The following is a 22,119-nucleotide window of genomic DNA, read 5'->3' on the forward strand; positions in this document are numbered from 1 at the left end:
TGACAAATTTGTATTAAAGATGAATCCTAACCCTATACTGTTTGCTTGACCATTATGTTGCAGTCATGCTTTATTTTGGGTAACTTGAAGGAATTCAAGTGTTAGTGTTTGTAAAGATGATGGCGAGGTTGTCCGCTTTACGGTGTACATAGGTTTTAACGTGTGAATCCTTTTAATCCTCAGGTTCACTGCTGTTTGAAGTTCAACCACGGACTGTGGCTGCTTCACACACACAATAATGAAAAGCGGAAATATATCGCCTTCGTCAGGAAGACATGAGAACTACACTTTGAGGGAAAGACTCGTGGTTCCTGCCTGTGCTTCACAAATGAGGTTTCTTTTCAGACAAATTAATAAGTTTTATATGAATAATTCACTTGTTAGTAATGGTGTGTTCTTGGAATAAAATGCACTGAAAGGGAAACGCATGTATGTTGTCTTTGTACCACAAAATAGTTTTTATATTACTTAACTGAATTGTGCTCTACAAAGCACTTCTTCTGTTTTACCACTTAAACTATCACTCCGGTGTGTTTCATCGTGTTGGGTCAAACATGATTGACGAGTGTGATAAGGTTAAGAAAAATATAATAAAACCTCTTTAGCATAATTTAAATGAATCCCATGTTCTATAACTTGCTCATGCTACATGTTTGAATAAGTGAGAAATAAGCCAATGGAAACAGCCTGTGTAAGAAATGTACCACCTTTATTATCCAATCCACATTGTCCCATTCAGAATGCAGTACAAAAGCCAAAGCAATCTATATAAAACGACGAGTTTGAACTCTCCAACAATATTCAACATAACTGTCAGTTTAAGACCCAAAACAAACAAAATGGACAGATTTTTCTCTCAGTATTCAACACAGTAGCAGTTGAGAGAAGAGCGGAGCTTCGTGTACATCAATCATGACAGACGACGTGATGTTTCTTTCAGAAAATCACTTCAGTCAAAAGAAATGTCAGTATCATACGTACACTTCACTTTAAGTCTCATTCACACTCTTTACGTGCGAAACATGGCATCAAATGTATGGCTTACAATCTCACACACACACACACACACATGCTGCCGTATATATTACTAAATACAAGAGGATCCAAAACTAACCAGTCTTAAATGAATGATAGATGCCCGACATGTTAATTTAACGTCAATGTATTGATGTGTTAATGTCGGGTCAGTGAGGGGTTTATTAATCGAGGTTCAATGCTACTGATTTACAGGAGTGATGACGGTGTGATGCAAGTTATTATGTCATAGCTTTAGATGGTTAAATAAATAAAAAAGGATGCTCAGATATTCCTCTGGAAAAGTAGCTTTGACAACAATTTTACCAAAATAAAATGTCTTGAAAACTGATATAGTTGAGTGGCTCTAAAATGGGCGTCTGGGATCCATGATGTTAACAGATTCATTGATGTTTTTCCTCAAAGATGTATTAATTAAAGTTCATCTCGCTTGTTTTGAAAACATCTGGATCTCAGCCACCATGAAAATCTAATAATGTCTTCCTTGGGCAATAAATAACTTACCAAGAAAATATGTCAACAAAATCCATTCTTTTTGAGTTGTGCTGCTCACAGTTGTTTCACCAGCATTTGTCTGCATTAGTTGAGATTAATAATCACGATGTACTGTATTTAGACCAATGAAGGACTGAAACAATCTATCCTAAATCAATCAGTCATTCGATAATCCATTTCAGTTTTATAAATTCACCCCAGCTTCTTCAATGTGAATATTTTCTCCTTTTCTCACCCTATAACAAAGAAATCATTAAAACTGATTTATTTTGGTTTTTGGACAAAGTATATTTCAGGGTTTTTTTAATTTTGGGGTTTGGAAAACCAACAATTTTTGACGTTTGGATTAAGAAAATCAACAGATAAATAATTACTTTAAACAAAGGATCTCAGAGGACAAAGAATAGTTTTATTTTCATTCTCTAATCTAAAATAGATCATACATTAATTCCTTTTCAAACTGATAAGGGGATTAGCAGAAAATATTTTAATCTCATGAGGCTTCATGGCTGAGAAACAAAATGAGAACCTGTTGATTTGTCTTAGATCCTTTAATACAAACTCATTATTATCCACTAACCTTCAGTGAGATTACAGTGACGGTTAACTGCGACTTTATACAACGTTAAAACCATCAGAAGTGATTGTCTGGAGGAGTTATTAGTTAGTTTTAGCAGGTGTTAAGAGCAGCAGGAATCAGAAGAGTCTGTGGTGTCATATCAGTAACGTGAGGAAACAGGCTTTAAAACAAACGATCACAGGCACACGTTTCTTACACGCAGTCCAATTATAAGGCAAATTGTGAGATGTTTATAGGTTATGATGCAATTAGTTTGAATAAAAGACAGAGTTTATTAGAAGTGGGTAGAGGTACAACATTTTCTGCTTGGTAAACTACGTTAATGACATAGTTAATAATCAATTGTCTGATATCAGCTTCTTCATAGTGATTATTTTGTGGTTTCTTTGCTCCTCTATGACAGTAAACTGAAGATCTTTGGTTTGCAGACAAAGAACATTTAAGTTTATCGTCATTTTGACAATAATAATTTTTCACAATTTTTTTGGATAAAAAAAAAAGTTGATTAATTGAGAAAAATCAACAGATTAATCAAAAATGAAACTGCTAGTTGTGTAACTTAATTTAAATAGAACTCGGCGACATTTCACATTAGTCCCACAGGTGGACACAGAGAACAAAACAAACATTTATTTAACTTAAAGATTTTTTGGGAGTTTATTTTTGAGAAACTAATTTCCTGTTTTATATATAAAAAAAAGCCACTTAAAGCACGTCAAAACACACAGTTATCATTCAGAGCACTGCCACTAAACAAGGAAACATTTGGTTGATTTGCTTCTGTGATTCATTATCGCAGTCTTTTCAATCTGTAAAAGCAAACTGTGACGTCCTGGATTTGACTCAATTTAATTGTGGATTTATTTTTAATCAGCTGCACAAAGCGAGAGACTGTAAAAAAAACAAACAAAAAAAAAACATTTTATCAAACCATTCCATCCCTTATCTTCAACAGTTAGCCCTTCACAGAAATTAACTGATTAGCTTCATATTCTGCCTTAAATTCTGTTTTCTGTAAATCATCAGAATGATAGAACTTCACTTACTGTCAGAATTTAACTTCACTATTTCAGGGAAAAAAAGGATTTATTTTGCGTCTAAAACACAAAATTCAATCAGACTTAAATCTGTACACGACACTATAAAAAAAAAGAGAGATTTGTTTAAGGACATTTAGCTTCTGCTGCCTTGTTTGCTGCTTGCAAAGCTCAGTTCTGGCACATAAGGCTGATGGTTATTGATATTTTGTGCTTTGACAGTTGTTAACGGTAAAGACGGGTCATGTGATGCTTTCAGGATTTTTTTTGTTGTTGCTAGGTACAAGTTCTGCAGGGAATGACTATGCAAACACACACAAGTATGAACATCGAGTCCGTTTCTTTAAATAATGTAAACATATACATCTTATCTGAGGTCAGAGCATTGATCCTCTTCATATCTATTATAGTTTATAAAAGAGCAAACATTACTGGAGCATCGTCCGGATGTTCTTCGGAGTGGACTCGTCATTCAGGTGTTTCGTGGTGAATCTGCAGAGACGTGAACATAGTTAAACATAGTGGATTAGTGTCGTCGTCATCAATGCGGCTGCTCTGTCTGCACGTGTTTAAACGGTGTGAACCTACTTGAGGGCGTTGAGGAGACCTTCTACGTTGTCTGCGGGCTGCTCCTTCAGGACTTTGATGCAGCCTTTCATCTGGAAACCAAACAGAGACAGAATGAGGACACTGAAAAATGAGAGGCTGCATCACAAACACTTTGATCTGACGCGGCTCTCACTTACGTCGATTTTGGACGACTTGTTGAAGGCGCCGTTGGGATGGACGTGGTCGTACAGAATGATGACCCCGACCATGACCCTCATGCAAAACAGGAGCGTGTCCTCGCTGCTGAAACGACTCGAATATTCTCTAGAAACACAGAAATGCAGGAGTTAGGAGAGAGCGTGAAGGGCGCATACTTTACTGGGTGACGGTAGCTCAGTGGTAGAGCGAGTTGTCTTTTAGCTGGAATGTTGTGGGTTTGTTTCCTGGCTCTGCTAGTCTTCATACTGATCTGTCCCTGGGTAAGACCCTTAACCTGGCAATGTGTGAATGGGTATGAAATATGTGTGATAGAACCACTGTATAAATGAATGAGTGAATGGCAAAACTGAGATGTAAAGCAGCTTTGAATGGTCATCATCTCATAACCTTTTACTATTTAAAGCTCACAGAGTGGTCCTGTTGCACAAATAGCTTCTTCACGACTCCCCACCACAGTCCCTTTTATGACTTTGACCTGGAGTCAGAAGACACTGTCGCTCGTGAAACACCTCCACAACGGACGTTATTCTTCTTCTGTGGTTCAATGTACGCAACCGGATGTGCCCGGGCTAGTGCCCGGAGCAGGAGGATCTGCTGTTCAGGAGAACCGTTGTTTACGTAAGCGGAACAGGTTTTTTCCGAGATCTCGCTGAGCCCAACTTAGCCCAAAACTCAACCAGTTTTGGGCTAAGTTGGGCTCAGCGAGATCTCGGAAAAAATAAGATTTGTATTGTGGTTAGCTTAAGGATATGGTGAAGCATTATTGAATGGATGTCAAAACAAGTCCTTAAAAGAGTGTGTGTGTGTGTTAGTGTGTGTGTTCACTCACGGTGTCTCCAGCATGACTTTGCAGACACTGGCCATGGTGCTGAGACAGTCTGTTGTGTTCTCCAGAGGAAGAGTTTTATTCTACAGAGAAACAAACACACAGACATCTCAGACAGAGATTTCAGTCAACACCTCCGCTATGTGTGTTAATGTAGTGAAATGACATTGATTCTGAACTATTCGTTGCCTTTTATGAGCAAGAATACTGTCAAGTTTATAGTGTAGATGATTTGCGACACAATTTCTAACTACAAGTGTGAGACAACAGTTGGTGTTCACACCTCTGTCACAAAGTTTGTGGTTGCGTTGCTGAGTGTTTTCAGCATGGGCGTGGCCTCGGCGTAGAACAGAGACATCCTGTTGGCCATCTCGTTGTTCACTTCATTCTCAATGTCCAACTGTGGGTGAAGAAACACACATAAACAAGATACGTAAAAGAGTTTGCTTATGTCATTCTACATTTTGTTTCCTTCAAGGCCTGCTGTTAGACAGGACAATTATCTCTCATCTCTTGACGACTTACGTTCATGTTGTTTATTCGGTTTCGACTGATCGTTCTTCTGTAGTAGCTGAAGTCGTTCTGGATGGCAGGAATTCTCATCTGAAGGAAAACAATATCACATTTACCCATCACTGTAAAATAGAATGGATCACAAGTACGTGTCCTTTATTAGACTGATATTCACATCCTTCAGAGATCGAGAGAGTGTTCACAGCAATGTCATTTCAAATGCTTCCTGAATGCGTCCATAGTGATCACTTGTGATTGGATCTCACATCTGAAAACCATATGCTAATACTTTCTCATTTATTTTCTCGTTCAGCTAATGTTGATCAGTGTTTCCCAAAACTCCAAATGAAGCCAGGAAATCAGAAAATATTCATATTTTGTCTGAAAATTATTCAAATTATTAAAGGAAAACCCTGAAACTGATCGAATTGATTGTCACAATATACAAGCAGGGGATCTCTGACTCTGCTACTCTTGTTGGCGAATGGTATGTCTCTTTCAGCAGGCTTTTAGCCAGGATTTTTTTAGATGGTAACCCCCCTTGCCTTCCAGAACCCCCCCCCCCCCCAAAAAAAATAAATAAAATTGCGGAGTTTTTGAAAATATGAGGTAAAAATGGGGCATTCTGAGGCTTTTTGAAGGACCATTATGGTGACTCATGAAGTAAAGGCAAGTAACTCAAAATGAGTCCCTGCTGACTCTGCTCTTCACTCTCCTGCATTGTGCGCCGCTGTATGCGGATCATTCGCATCCAACGCAGAATGGATGGATTTCTCTATGCGCAGTTTTATCCACACATCCATATAATATGACACGTACATAATGATCTTTATGACGAGGATCGATTACAGTCGCGATGAAATACAGGGGATCCAAGTAGATCTAAGAAAATGTGTTGACAGATTCTGAAGAGCGCACTTTTTATTGTTTTCACTCCGTGGTCTCATGCTTTCTTTAGAGGACGCTTTAGCGCTGTAATTAAGGGAATAACAGATGCATCAGATGAGCTGATATTTTTAGTTAACTGCTCAAAGAGAGAGAAGAGAGTTCTGTTGCGGGGAGTTCATAATCGGCGCTGCGCTGCAGCCAAGTTTCGCTTTTACGCAAAGAGACTCCAGCATTTAATAAGTGCCGTTCGTGTCCTCACATCTTGTGGTATACGCGCGGGTATAGACAGGCTCGTGCTGTCCGTAGTTTTTGCAAAAGGGCACGCCTGTCTATACCCGCGCGTCATCATAACAGAACGTTTCTGTGGTTACCGAGGGAAAAATAGGGCGTTTTTAGGGCGTCCTTCCTAGAAGTGGGGCGTCTAATTTCTTATTATTTTCAGTACAGGACGCCCGGACGCCCTGCTGGCTAAAAGCCTGTCTTTCAGCCTGTTGATGGTTGACCTGTGACTTGAAAGACCAAAGCATCTTTATCATTGGTTGCCTGTCATGAAGTAAGGCAACCAATGATAAAGGTAGAGATGGTAGAGCTTTGTGTCGCTCTACCATCCTTTAGCTGACTTCAGCATACTTTAGTCTCCTCATCAGTTCACACATGCACCAGGCTGGACTTCACCATGTTTTTATAACTGTTTTCTTCTTCATTTGTTCCCATATCAAAGCCTGGAGGCAGGAAGAGTAGAGCATGTGCAAAGCGCCCAGGCCTCTTTAGGGACCGTTGAACGTATACATGCAGTAGTTTTGGGTGAGTTAATCCGACTTTGAGTAATATGATTAAACTTCAGTCGGACTAATATGTATTTTCAAAGTCCAGGTTTAGTCAAGCAAACAATTAGTGTGTCTATGTGAGAAGAAAAGATCAGTGTCTCTGTGTGTGTGTGTTTCTGAGATAAATCCCTCTGTTTTCCCCACAGACCTTGAGTTCATCGAAGCGCAGAGTGAAGTGCAGGATCTCTGCGAACTGTTTGGCCAGTGCCTGCTCCCTCTCCAGGTGCTGTGTAGGCGTGAAGGGCGGACACGTCAGGGACTCCAACAAACTCTGCAGAGCCTCCTCTGCAGACACAAACACGTCACACGCCCACAGTGAACACACTTTCAAAACTCAAGGGATGTGAAATGTAACGCAAGAAAAGTAAATATGTTTTCACTAATCATGGCTGTGGGCAGAAGGTGAAATAACCCAGATTAAATGTATTATATTTGATTTTCAATGCTGTGACTGTACCAAGTCTGAGAGAGAAACTGTAGAACTTCTTGAGTTTGATGACCAGCGGGCAGACGGAGTTCCAGGCTCGCTCCTGCAGCATGTGGTCGCTGGGATTTTGAATTGCCTGGAAAAAAACAAAACAATTCTTAAATCTCAATTTATTAGGGCCTGAGCACGAATGCTAGGGGCCGAAACAGCACAAATTTGTGCGAGGAACCTATTGTTATCCTTCAGTTTATTATTATATCCGTGGATTTCTGGTCATATTTGAGGTGATTAATGTGCATAAAAACTCGTGAAACTTTGCATGGTGGTCAGGTCTGGCGAAAATGCGATATTGGCATAGGGCTCAGACCTGTGTCTGAGCACCAGTGCTCTGTAGCGCCCCTCTAAGGCCAAATGTGGATGGAGCAAGGCAAGATTTAGTTGCACCGAATTCACGAAACTTGGTGGGAACTTGTAATAGCCCAAGACAAACAAAAAAGTAAATTGGGACCACAACTTCAACTCAACAGGAAGTCAGCCATTTAGAATTTGGTAAATCCAATCCAATACAACTTTATTTATAAAGCACTTTAAAAACAACAGCTGAAACAAAGTGCTGGAAATTAACAAACATGTCTGAGCCCGTACCGACAAAAAAACCCTGTCAATTTGTACTCGTTCATTCTTATTATGCTTTAATTTCAGAAGAAATCAAGATAGTGGACCATTTGAATTTGGACAGTGTGTTTAGATACACAGATACTTAACATTAACTGTATTTACTTTTAATTAGACATGTAAGCAGTGTGTTGTTTTGCTTAGTTCTTGTAAGTGTTGTTTGTACACTCCTTACATCTCTGATCTCTTGGCCGGCGCCCTTATACGCCTGCAGGCCCAACAGGATGTTCTCAGAGTCCTGGAGGACTGAGTTCACCTGATTCCACACGTCTCGCTCTCCTTCTGTCGGCTGTGCATCTAACAGACAAACACATGTGAGTACACAGACATAGAATCACAACACAACAGTAAGCCTGAGCTGTGATTATGCATATTCCAAAGCTATAAAGCCCTTGATATGAATTATTATTGTACAGATCTGATTGTCCAACTTAATACTGCAGAACTGCATGTTTAATATTCATAACATTTGTAATCATAATGATCAGGCGCTGGGGGAAACGGATGTTAATTTTGTGCCACTAAAATTAAATTTTTGTTTATTTGCTTTGGGTCATGTTGTTGTGTAGAAGACAAGTAGATAAGAATATTGGGCATAAAGAACTGTGTGTGGGTGAAATTTTGAGTTCATCCACAGTCAGCTGTTTTAATCTGCTGCCTCGAGCACCCACAGTGCCAAAAACTTGTGAGAGGATTCTGCTGTAAACTTAAAAGCTCCACATCAGTTTAATAATTCATTATCAAAAATCACACACAGAGTAACTATTTCAAGACCATTTCAAGACAGCAATATTTGTCAGCTAGTAGTCGAGTATACAACAGGCTGTATATAATTTTTATGCGTGTGCTTTTACTTGTGTTTGCAGGTATTTTATTCTAAAGCCTGCTGCAGCAGGCTCTCAGACAGACATTACGCTATGGCAGAGCCTTGTTAATGAGCCGTGCAAACAAAATGAAGTCATGTTTTCAAAGTCTGGTTCATAATATTCAAGGAATTTTACTATAAAGTATAACTGTTTTTTTTATTTCTAATCTACAGGGCTCTGCCAGGTCTGCAGCCTCCAGGTAAGTTTTATATTCTCTGCATTATTACAGCGAGAACACAACACATATGCCTCCATAAGGACATTGATTGTTTCCGTGTTCTGCAGAAACCATATTCCTTTGAATAAACTAAACATGTGTTGACAGATTGGTCTACTTCAGTTGTTGGGAAACTTTTTGTGTGTGCGAGTGAGAGCGAGTGCCATAATTCCATATATAATTTTCATTTTAGGTCGTCTTTAGGCAGAATAACAGCTTTGACTATCATGACCCCAGAGAGTGAAACTGTACAACAACAGCTCTAAATATAGAGCATCGCTGACATTAAAACGCTGCGTCTGGGGTCTGTTTTGCATTTCAAAAACCCTTCCACACCCATCATTTCCTCTTTGCTGAACAAACAAAGCCTGAGGTTGGCTACATTGTGAGTGTGGCTGAAATGCCATAGTGGAGGCGTATTGTTTGTTTTTCTGTGGGAGGTTTTCACAAAAACACCAAGGTAGATTTGTTTGCAGTATTTAAATAAAACAGCTAAATGTCCTTTGTGTGTATGCAGTGGAGAAGTAATGTGGCTGATTAAATGTTTTGATGCAGTAGTCGCAAACTGTATGGTGAACTGATATTAAAGCTGCAGTGCGTAACTTTTGGGGATGTTTGTTGTTGTTATCCTTCCGTTTCTTCGTAAACAGAAACAATGTTACATTAATTGTATGCTGTGTCCATCTGAAAATGAGCTGTCGAGCAATACTATCAGACCTGACTGAGGGAGCGTTTGTGTGTATACAGCAGCAGTGCAGGGGTGGGTGGGAACAGGAAGCGTTTATCCCGAGCAGTAGAATTCACTTCTTTGTGTTTTCAGTTTGGAGCTGACTCGCTTCACTAGCACAATGTTGTTACTTGTCAATCTGTCTAGACATACATCACTTCCTGTGTGCAGCGCAGAGATGTCACTGGATGACACATTTAAACATTGCTATACTGAGAAAACACAGATAGTTGTGTGGAGCTGATAGACTTCATCGTTACACACTACAGCTTTAACTCTAATGGAAGATAACATGTCTATATGTAGATAAAACATATTTTACACAGTGTATACAGGACCTGATGTATTAGTAACTACATAGTGCCACATGTAGTACATATGCATCAAATGTGCCTTATTGCATGTCAACATACAGTGTCATACATGCAGACAAGTTAGTAAAGACAGACAGTAAAAGTCAAGGGTCAACGACATTCTTCAACTTATCTTACAGAGAATTGACGTGGAAATCAATAATAGTTTATAATAACAGCCTTCAGAGGCAGCACTAAAAATTCAAAGGGGGTCAGGTTAACAATTCAATCGTTGAATGGGTTGACCCTTGACAAGTAACAGCAGCCAACAAGAGCTTTAAAGGAATGAAGGAAGGAATGGATATCAGGGTATGGAAGGGGAAGGGTTTGACCTAACAAAGACAGACAGGCTGTTCTCACTTTCAAAGTCAAGGAAAAAGTTTGGCCCCTGTTCAAGCTCTGTGCAAGTGAGCACTTTTAACAGATTCCCCATTTGGTTTCTGCAAGAGAGAGAAATAAACAGACAGAAAGAAAGGGAAAGGAAGAAGAGAAGTATGTGTGATGTTAAGAAGTCATCAAAACAAACATTATTTGAAGATCAGATCTGAAATAACAGGAGGTCATTACTGAGTAGAAGAAAAAAGAAAGGGGGTGAAAAGGAGAAAAGACGGGAGCATAAGCAGACTCCTTTATGGCTTCGTCATCAGGAGCAGAAACCTGCTAACAGAAAGGAAACAGCTGAGTCGTTCATCATCCCCCCAGTTCATTTATCTTTTCTCCCTCTGTTCCACTTCTCGGCCAGACTTACTTTCAAAGTCCAGGAAAAAGTGTGGATAGTTCTCTATATCTCTTGTTAGGACTTTTAGCAGGTTACCCATCCCAGCAAACCTGATGGTCAAAATACAGTGATAAACAACACAAGACACAAAAAGACATAAATGCAGGTATAAGTGTTTACATAAAATACATACAATGTGTAGATGCATGTAAATGACACAACAAAGACAATAACTTGACAATGCACAATTGTCTTCATCGCACAAATATGATTGAGACCCACAGATGTTTCAAATTGAATACAGGCACCTTAGTTATGTTTTGTAAACTTATTTGAACCCTACATGTAAATAAAGCCTGTTTCTAGAAAATAACTTGTTTGTATCAAAAACCACACAAAAATTCAGCTGATGCATTTCAGATAACCAAATTTTAGCTGTGACCCCGCTTCAGCACTGTGGCTCATGTGCATTTAACCTGTAGAAAGAAAGCAAATGACTTAATATATGTTGATGATTGTGCACAAGTTGAAGTACTGCATGTGTTTTATGTGCATTTCTAAAACAGCTTTTCTGCTCTGTTGGACTGAGGCCGTTCAGAGCGTAACCAAACACAGGGATGAAGTCCTAAAATGGCAGTTACACTCTATAAAGGTTTTATTGGAGGCAAAAGGCAGGAGGTGTAGGTAGCAATTTCCTGGGGAAATTCTCTCTCCCGAGTCTTGGCGGGTGGTCACAAACTCTGTAATCACAGCAGGCCTCAAACTTACAATAGTCAGGAGGCCATGATTACGGTTTGAAGCAAAACGTCACAATATTGTCAAGGTTATGTGTGCGGAGACAGTTCAAGGCCTGGTTCACATCGGACTCTGCGTCATGTTTTTAATTTTGGCGCCCATGTTAACAGACTAGCGTGTTCACACTGCAGTCGTGGGAGTCTATTTCTGATTTTCATGCGTGACGAGCACGGTTTCCATCAAAAATAGACAGGGAAAAACCTGCTTTTAATGATATGGACATTCTATAGGCAATATTACATAAAACCTTTCACAGTCGTTTTAGAGTCTAGACTGAATCTAAACATAAATATTATATTATATAACCGTTTTAGAACCGTTAGAAAGTGGAGCTACAACTACAAGAAAACCTGATGTAGGTTATAATTATATCAGGTAAAGGGCAGATTCTCTCTCTCTGATTCTAAAACGCCATGGGATTTTTGTTTATTCAGATAGACACAAATGTACTGTGGCTGTGAGGAGGCACACAAGCAAGACATGGCAGACAAACACACACTGGTGTGAACCAGGCCTAACTTTGCTGTGTTCAAAAGGCTGCATTCATGTTAGTTGGGGATAAAAGCTTGTTATTCGAGTCTGTAAAATGTAAGAATCTGTGCTGACAGACTGATGCAGAGCAGAGAAGAATTTTCTTCTCACACCCCACTTCCTCTTGACTGATGATGTGGCGTGAAGTAACAACAAAAGAGACACTGTACTGCAGCTGCACATGATAATCACACTGGATTTCTCTGCACAGCTTCCACCGAGCGCTTGTCTAGTTTCAGACAGTTGTGGTTAATAATTCCTCATTCTCAAAAATGCATACAGATGTGACCGCCCAGATGAACTTGTCTGTACTGATGCTACAACTTTGAAAAATCACATGTAAGTTAAGCTAAGGAAGTCTCTCCTCACTCAGTTGCTGTACATGCTTCTGCATGCTTGTCAGAACCAGCAGGGGGCAGTGCTGGTTTATTTCTTTTTTAACATTTCACTGACAGGATTGAGTTTGCACTGTAATGGTGTCATGTTGGCACATGTGTTGCAGCAGCTGGATTTTTTTCTCTTTTCCAAATTCTAACCTGCGGCGACAAGTTCCCCAAGAACCTCACTTACTTTAATCTAAAGCCAAACAACTGCTGCTACCTGCAGCTACCATTTAAGAATTCAACTGAGAGCCAGTTCCATCAGCGACAAGAACGTCTCATTGACATTTTTTGGAAGGGCCACAGATGAGGGAAAAGTAAATGTTCTGTCAAAAACAATATAATTCTTGACTGAAAGTGATTTTTCTTCTTTTGAGGGCATTTTTGAAATTCTTTTTTAGTCATTAGGGAAAATATGTCACAGTGAACAAGTCTCGTATTTTCAACATTATGAAGGAAACCCTGAAGGTAAATCTGATTTGCTTTCATATTGGCAAGAATCAATTATTCAGTCTTTTCTATACAAAAACCTCTTCATAGTCTTAAATCAAAGCACTCTCTCTTTCTGTGCGTGTATGTCTACTTGTATTTGGGGACTTTTCCCAGCGTAAATCTTGCCAGGGACCAAAACCTGGTCCTAATGAGGCAAAACCTAATTTGTGAGGAACTGGTGGTTTGAATTGTGGTTAGGGATAATGCTTTGTTTGGGCTGTTCAAATGAATGGAATGGTCAATGCAGTGTCCTAAGAAGAATACTGTAACAGTGCAAACCTGCACGTGTTTGGGTGTGTAACCCTAACCCTACATGGCTAACCCTAACACTAGGGAAAGCTGATAATTGCGGTGATGTCATTCAAAATATAGCTACACAGCAACAAGTTCATGGCTTTTGTAATGCAATGCAAAACTGCAAAATCTAAACAAAGAAAACCTAATTTATACACAATCTGACCAAAGATCTCAAGAAAGTAAAGTATGCTAATGTGTATGCAAATTCAAGCCTCCAGTAATGTCGTTTGACACTTGACTGGAGGTAAACAAACCAGATCCAGCTGCTTTCTCTTCTCTAACAACGTCAAGATGAAAAGAAAAGAAAAGACAGCGGGGGTTTGTTCTGACCAAGCTGAAAATACAGTATGAACTCAGAGCAGCACAGTAAAAGAGTTCCATAATGACATAATAATGACAACTGTTTTTGTCCAAAAGAGTGTGCGCTAACTGGCTATAAACAATAGAAAACAACAAACTGTAAATCTGTTTATATGCAGTAATTATTCACATTCTGTTCTCACTCTCCCTTGTTAATTTACTCAAAGCTAAATGTACCATACAGCTTGTTGCCATGATAACTATTTTGTCTAGAAGAAGCAAAAGCATCAAGATGGTCTTTTTACATTGAAAAACGTGTTAAGTTAACTTTTTACTAGTCCTCATAACTGGGCACAGTCCATTAACTGACTCAGAAGTGACACATCTGAATGAACCACAGCCGTAAATTATTGAAATGACCAGCACTCTCCCAGTGTGCACGGTTAAAAAGGGATTAATTTGGCTTTTGCAGAGTCATGCATTAAATATTCAGAGAAGCACTTGTTCACAGTTAAAGGCTAAAGCTGGGAAGAATGTTTTGCTCCATTTTTCTGTTCCTGCTCTCAAATGTGATGGTGGAAGGTGTAGGCAGGACTGATGCGTTAACCCAATAGCTTGAAGCAAAAGCACTTCACCTGACCCTGCTTCAAAACCCTCATCTTGACCCGAGATAAACACAGGTCAAAAGATTGGATGGGAATTTAATTTAAAGGTACTAACAACTTTTAAATGACGAGTCCAAAATAGTGAGAGATAATCAGAGAGTATGCAGAAAGACTCCCAACTTCATCTGGAACTTAAGTAATGTAATTCTGTGTAATTAAATGGTTTAGCACTGATGTGCTTAAAGCTACAGTTGGAAGACTCTGAATAGAAAACCTACAAGAGATCAACCCGTGATAAGGCAAATGCACAGTCAAACAAATTGTACACTGCTGTCTATGTTTGTGCTTAGAAATCAATCTTTCACATCGACTGAACTTTATAGACTCATAAACAACTGCTCTGATATGCAAGAGTTTCTCCGTCTCTACCCTTTCATGTTAAAGCTTCATACCAGACAGGGAAGGAAAAATCGTGCAGGGAATTTTCTTGACTGCCTGGTTCCTCTTTCACAATCACTTATCTATATGGCTGGACAGAGAATGGAAACTTTGACTTTCCTCTTTCCCATAGTATTTACAGCATCAGCTCACATGTGTGATAGTAAAGTGAAATACCACATTCAGTATAGGACGTATGAATATTTTTCTGAAGAATGCGCGAAACGAAAACAGTCCATTTAAGAAAAAATACTCCCTATAAATATAAGAAAGTGGACAAGATATAACGAGACTTCTCTAAATCAAAGTGAGACAAAATTTCCCCTAGATTACAAGATGTTTTTAAGACATAAATCAAAATTTCAAATCCCTTTATAGGCCCAAATGGCGAATTGTACGTGTGAAGAACTCTTAATTTCCATGTTAGTCAACTTGTCTTTCTTGATGACCTCCCTTTCCAGTGACAGAATAATCCACCTCCCTCAGAAATAATCCCACTGTCCTCCTTTTACATAAATTTGAACATTCCTCCTGCTGTAAAAAAACAAAACAAACCATGCATGTCAAACAAACCGCCGCAGTCTCTTGGTTATCCATTCTTTATTTTTTTTAAAAACAAAACAACATTTTTTCTTGTTGTTCCATGTTTTGACAAGGTTTAGTATTTGATTTTAAATAAAGCTGGGGAAATATCTAGATGTCAAAAGTTTTTTCACAACATACGATTAATGCGTCTGTCATCAGCTAAACTACAACTCACAGAACAGGGACAGCATGAAATGCTTCAGTTTTCATTTTCACTCAAGTTATTTTTGTTTAAGACACTCTGTCAGACATCAATGTGGTGCAGTTTTTGTTTTTTAACATATTTAGAAAAGTCACACACGTACAAGAATCATGACATTAAATCAAAAAACCACAGCGAAGAAGTAAAATGGCAAATAATTGACTTGCACATGTTCAATGGAGTCGACGTGTTTGTTCGACCTCACTGTGTTTTGGTGAGAAACACTGGACGTAAACAGAGCTTTAGTTTGTTTGTAGGGAAACTCCACAGGGATTTTTTTTGCGTGTTATGCTCACGGTACACTGTTTTTCACTTTTTCTTCCATTTGTCAACTCTGTCCACAAGAAAGGCATCAGAGATTTAGTTTAGTTTTAGTTGGTAGCAGCATCTGTGGTTTGTGGAATGGTTTCAACTTGGTCAATAACTGATTTTACTCGGTAGAGGAGGAGATGTTGTGAGACTGATGTTCACTCTGACTCTTGCTTATTACACCTCAAATGCTTTGGCCACATCCACAGTGATTCATTTTCATTTGTTTTCAAAACAAAAACGTCCAGACGGGCGTTTCAGCTTCATACCACATGTAATCTGCATCCATTCTAGCACACCTGAAAATGTATATCATTTTGCAACACTGGGCCAGCGTAAACAGGAGAGAGAATTTCTTCTATGCAGTTGTTTGCCTTGTTCAGAATATACTACTAAAGGAAGACGATGGTAAAAAGTTTGAGCGGGGATTTGTTGAATTGGACTAATAATGAGGTGAAACTGAAATTTAAAGTAAGTGTAAACAAAGTTTTTGTTAAAGGTCACATAGAGTGGTCCTGTTGCACATATATGTTAGTTATGGAGGTCTACTTACATATATTAACTTGTTTTTATGGTCAAAAACCTCCTAGTTGCTGGAAACGAGCCGAAAGAAATATGTCCTTTTTGAAGCACTTGTCAGCCACGCTATTTCAGACATAAATCTCGCCTGAGAAGACAGACTGTGTTGTGATTGGCCAGTACCCCGGAAGTGACATTCGGCACAACCGCTCTCAGAAGCGCAGCTCCCCTTTCTGGAACGGTGGATGCACTGCTACTCATTATCAAAACATTGTTTTAACAGTGTTTAAAAATAGCTTCGTCACGACTCCCCGCCGCAGTCCCTTTTATGACTTTGACCCGGAGTCAGACCCAGAGTCAGAAGACGCTGTCGCTCGTGAAACACCTCCACAACGGACGTTATTCTTCTTCTGCGGTTCATGGTACGCAACCGGATGTGCCCGGACTAGTGCCCGTAGCAGGACGATCGGCTGTTCCGGAGAACCGATGTTTACGTAACTATAACAGGATTTTCAGAGATCTCGCTGAGCCAGAGATTACAATAAAACACTCTCAGCAGTGGCTGAACTGTTTGTTTTCGAAACTTAGTCAGAGGGAATGCCGAATACCTTAATTTAGTTTGGTTCGCTTTCACACTGCACTGCTGTAAGCAGACCAAACCACTCTGACGAGGCGAGTGACTACGGCGTGTTGCTGTTACACAGACGCTGAGTGACGATGGATTAGATCAATCCATGAGCGAGAAGATTAGATTAATTAGATCAAATATATGTCAGTAAAATAATTTCCATCACTCCCTCTCTTTGGTTTGCTGCATAGTCCGTTTGCCTTTCCCACTGTAAGCGAACAGAGACCCACCTTTGGTCTGCACCACAGTTTGGATTAGCTTTACCACATGCCCAAACAAGCAGACTATCTGAGGAAATTTTAAGTGGACCAAACGGCAAAGTTCCCTAAATCGCAGCCCGGGAGTTTTCAAACTAAAATAGAGGTAGGCTTCTTGTTTAGTAGTGTGGTTGTTGCCTATGTTAAGTTTTAAAGCAGACGTTTGTGAAATACGGGCTAAAGACGCAGCGTTTGTCTTCATCGGCCCTGAGGACAAACGGTAGCCGCAGAGAGAAAGAGAAAGTTTTTGGGCTTAGATGAGAAAATGCAGGCTAATCCCTGCTGTAATCACCTAAACCACAGCATTGTTACAGGGATGATGTGCGTCAGTGGCAGCTTAGCGTGTGGTCTTAAACAAACATGACTACACTAGTTTGATTTATTTCTTCTTTGTCAAGCGTGCGCGTGTGTAATTCCTTTACCTTCTCTGGTGGCTGCGCTGTGGTTGCTGTCTATATCATCCGCTCTTTCTTGGTCTCTGAAAAAGGCGAGAGAGAAAAAAATAATCATATTTAAAATTAATGTTTGTTTGTCAGAACCAGACGGTATCTGCTTTCAACTTCAGAAACCACCTTTTCGACAGACACACAAGCTAACTGCAAACCTGCTCCCATCTCTAAATACGGCACTAAATTATTCAACAGTGAAATGGACACCACTCTGTTATATCCTAAATAAAGCTGATTAAGCTTCTGTCTCCTTTGTACTCACTGGAGTATTAAATGTCCTGTGACAAGCAGGAGCTGCTAACAGTCACTGGGATCTATTGCATTGCAAGTCCCCGCAGGGTGAGGGAATAAAATAAATAGATGGCACAGAGATTCTGTTAAGAACTAGGGTATTGCTCATTCAGTGTGACATTTATTGCTCAGCAAAATATGATGAAAACCAACAGGAATAAAGTAAAGCTCATTAATCAGATTATTCATGTTGTATAACTAGGGATGGGCACTTAAAGCAAAAATGCTATTTGGATATTTGGCAGGATTATTCAAATATTCCTCTGTGCTTGAATAAGCATTAGTGCTTCAGCCAAACCTGTGAGACAGATTTAATTCATGTTTCTTCATCAGATGCCATTTTGTCAGAGGGAATTCTCCACACTCTTAACAAACCCCCCCCCCCCCCCAAAAAAAAACAAGTATTTGAGAGCCAGTGTAAAATATCAGAAAATCAAACAAAGCAAATGCGCAACCCAAATAATCAATCATCAAAATAGTTGGCAAATATTTATTAACTACTCTTTGTAACGCTAACACACGTGCGCACACACACACAAACACACACCTTCTGTAACATCTATTTGCCAAAACACCATGTGGACAGCACAGACCGAGTGTTGATGAGCAGCGACACGTCACCATCACACCCACTTCACTCATGACACATTTAACTTCTCCTTCTCTTTACTTCTACTTATGTATCCACATATAATCTCCGCCTCTCCTCCCTTTTTTCTTTTCCCTCATCACATTCTTTCTCCCTTTCACTTCTGCGTTTCCTCTTTCTGTCAAACGCCTCAGTGGATTTTCCTCTGTTTTTCCAGCCAGACTGACAGATGTCACCATGCAGTGCACTTCATCAACACACTCACACTGAATATGATAAGCAATTTACAGAATCAGTCAGCAGTCGTGATTCCAGATTAAAAAGCAGCCTGAGCTAGTCAGTCCAGCCTATCATATGGACAAGTTGGTTAGATTGTCAGCCAACCAGTTCAGAAGCAAGCCACACATTTTACCAGGCAGTCAGTCCAGTAGTCAGTCAGTAAATCTGTCAGTCACCCTGGCAGGTAGTGGAGCCAGACACAGAGGCAGGAGGTGAATGCAGACTCCTAAAAAATAAACATGTTTTTCAGGAAACATCTACTGAGAATAGGAATGGAATTTTCCAAGGACCTCATAGCAACACCATGCATAATAATGATGATAATAATACAGGCCTGTTACTGTACGTCCCATTGTGAGTTATTAAATATGACTGTTGTGAGGTCAACATCACCATAAAAAGTATATTGTTGAAGCATGTGAGCAGTAGTTAAGTTGATTTTACAAATATGTTCTGTTGGAATCACATTTAATTGAGTTTGGGTTATGATGATGACATTACAGTAGGAAGTTCTGTTAATATAGTAAATGAGTGCAAAGGTTTCATTTCCATTACTGTATATTATAATCAAATGTGTTATGCAGCCAGGCTCTGAAACCATGGTTTGCCTGGTCTTAATCAGACCATTTTAGTCAGTGAGTTGAAATGATGCAGGTAACGTGTGATATTGACAGAATGAATCTTAGAAATCCAGGAAAGAGTATGCAAAAACATTTGTTTCACTTTTGCTTTTTTTTCTTTCAATAGAAATTTAGGTTTATATTTATAGCGTCGTATTCCTTGTTTCCATCAAGGAACTTTTATGCACAGCCATGCATCTTGCCTGCAAGGCCTCGTCTTCTACTTGTGTTTCCATGGTGCCAGCAGGGATATTCAATGAAAAGGGGGAAGTGTATGGATTTGACAAGAGTGCAACACACATGAACACTTTGTTCTTTAATGGTTTGCTTGATTTGTTTAGAAAAGTGGAAGGTAGTACGTGATGCAAGCTGTTGGTGTGTTCAGATGCCAAAACCTGATGGGTGGAGGGAGTGACAGACTGCAGGCGAGTCACGAAGATGAGAAAATAACAGAAATGAGAACTCATAGATAAATATATTATATCTGAAAAAGTTTAAGAGAGGGTTTTGCATCTAAATAAGTTATATAACAACCTCCTTATTATCGAGTCAATACTCCAGGGTTACTAAACAGTGAATTATAAAAATAGAGTGAAACAAGGGTACATTGAAAGATTTCCCTTCATGTACCACATGGAAAAAAACATGCACACGTTGACTTTGTCAGGCTTCAGTGAATGTCTGAAAATATGTCTACTATATTAATAGAACTTCCTACAGGCATAGTTTAAACAAAATGACAAAAGACTCCATATGCCACAATTCATTAATGAGCCGTAAACTGTGAACTATCACAAGTTTCTCTTATCTACCTCTCATATCAGCTGTGTTTTCACAGTGTGCTTACACAGGTAACACTAGCATCAAGCCACTGAGTACTCAATAAATCACTAAGCAAGCACATATCACAATCTAGTGCAAATTTGTCCAACAACAGATTGAAGTTTTATTTTCTTACAAACAAAAACATAAGTATGCAAATATTATAAATAAGGCTGCGATGATTTAAAAAAACAAAAATTTATGACAATCAGTTTCTTATAAATATAATTTTTGATAACTGATAGTTATTTCTACCATCTCTGCTGAGAGTGACAGGTGTAACAGGTGTAAAAATAGATGCTTATGTGTAATGCCTCTACCAACTCTTTACTTTGTCATCTATACTATAGAACCAGAAATATTTCCACGTCTCAGACGAGTTATGATCTTCTGCTTAGGAGAATTGATGAGCTAATTTGTGTCCCCTATTATCACAGCAAACAACATAGCATCACTACTGTTTTCTGATGAGCAGATTGCTCATATGTCACTGCACTCACAGTGACATATGCTTGATAATAACTTCTAAACAGTAAAACTATACTGCCAAGAAACAGAAACTGATTTTTATGGCTATCCGATAAGTCACTTAATAGTCAATAATTGATGACTAGTCGACTATTAAAATAGTTTCAGCCCTATACTGGAACTCTAATAAATTCATACGACGTTTGCTTCCTGCATTTCAATGAGGATTAAGACCTCAACAATGGGGGAAAAGGGTTTGCATAAAATGACCAAAACTTTCTGCTTTCACAGTCAAACCAGCTGTTGCTCCTCCATTACACCCGCCATAAAAGTGAGACAAGGGAGCCTTGGCATAAAACATGAATAGCGTGACAGCTGTTGATGCTCACGGACATTCAAAAGTGAACCTGTGAATCAATTATTTACATGAATGAGCATCATCTCCACTGGAAAATGCATGTTTCCAACATGGCGCCCAGTCACGCGAGAGGAGATGGTGTGCAATTTTATGGAAGGCATAAGCACAAGTCCCAGATGAGACCAACCCAACTAGCGTTTGCCAACAAGAAGTAAATGTGTGTCAGTGTGTGTTCATATGAGCACACGTCTCTGAGGGCAAGGGCCTCTGTCACAATGAGTGGAATGAGTCTCTCTGAGAGAGTGTGTGTGGTGGACTTTAGGTCCTCTACAGGCTCCCTCTTTGGGGTTCAGACTAGGGTTAACTCTTAATGGAGGTTCAATGGGCTGGAAGACTGCAACCACTGTATGTGTGTGATGAGAGAGAGAGTGAACTATGGAGTTCTTCCATTCTGCATGGCAACAGCGGATGAATGGATGATGGATTCCAAACAGCTCAGTGACTTCTGTGTTTGGGGGAAGCAGGGACATCATTAAAGCCTGGTTTGTACTCTTATCGCATGAAAAAATTAAACATACTGAGCAACAGAAAAGAACAGAAACAGGAGTAATTTGAAACTTTCCTAATCTTAGCACAGACCTAGTCACTAAAAAGCCGACATTGCCATGAGGATGATGAGATGTTTTTGTTGAAACTGAAAGCGCTGGCTAGAGGTGTGTGGTTACACAAACCGAGATTATAGAAACCGTTCTCCCTTGTTGCATGACTTGTTAAGTTTTGTCACGTGACGATTCTCCAAAGTGTCAAGCTGAGTATAAAGCAGGCTGAATGTTTGCGTTTCTTTGAAACTACAGCATTGTAAGATTCATACTTCTGCAGGTAATACCTTTCATTCATCAACAGACACTCAGTGGAACAGGAAATGCATCGTCTACTCACTCCCAGTGAAGAGC

General features: G+C 39.4%; 1 protein-coding gene across 4 annotated transcripts in view; it reads right to left on the minus strand.

The window, feature by feature from the left end:
• Window positions 1–690: 690 nt before the first annotated feature.
• fam49a (family with sequence similarity 49 member A) overlaps window positions 691–22,119 on the minus strand; it is a 32,934-nt gene continuing 11,505 nt past the window's right edge. The window contains exons 2-13 of one of the 4 annotated variants that reach the window (XM_083898361.1): window positions 17,713–17,768; window positions 10,983–11,062; window positions 10,595–10,674; window positions 8,247–8,368; window positions 7,427–7,532; window positions 7,118–7,254; window positions 5,267–5,344; window positions 5,025–5,141; window positions 4,745–4,824; window positions 3,894–4,020; window positions 3,736–3,806; window positions 691–3,639 (exon numbers count right to left, since the gene is read on the minus strand). In XM_083898361.1, the coding sequence (XP_083754487.1) occupies window positions 3,576–3,639; window positions 3,736–3,806; window positions 3,894–4,020; window positions 4,745–4,824; window positions 5,025–5,141; window positions 5,267–5,344; window positions 7,118–7,254; window positions 7,427–7,532; window positions 8,247–8,368; window positions 10,595–10,667 (975 nt within the window). In that variant the 5' untranslated portion in view covers window positions 10,668–10,674; window positions 10,983–11,062; window positions 17,713–17,768 and the 3' untranslated portion in view covers window positions 691–3,575. Of the gene's footprint in view, window positions 3,640–3,735; window positions 3,807–3,893; window positions 4,021–4,744; window positions 4,825–5,024; window positions 5,142–5,266; window positions 5,345–7,117; window positions 7,255–7,426; window positions 7,533–8,246; window positions 8,369–10,594; window positions 10,675–10,801; window positions 10,875–10,982; window positions 11,063–17,712; window positions 17,769–22,119 lie in introns of those variants that run through there. The other 3 variants (XM_083898360.1, XM_083898359.1, XM_083898362.1) reach the window with 3 other exon arrangements.

Source organism: Microchirus variegatus (assembly GCF_963457635.1).
Source record: "Microchirus variegatus genome assembly, chromosome: 12".
NCBI classification, from domain to species: Eukaryota; Metazoa; Chordata; class Actinopteri; order Pleuronectiformes; family Soleidae; genus Microchirus; species Microchirus variegatus.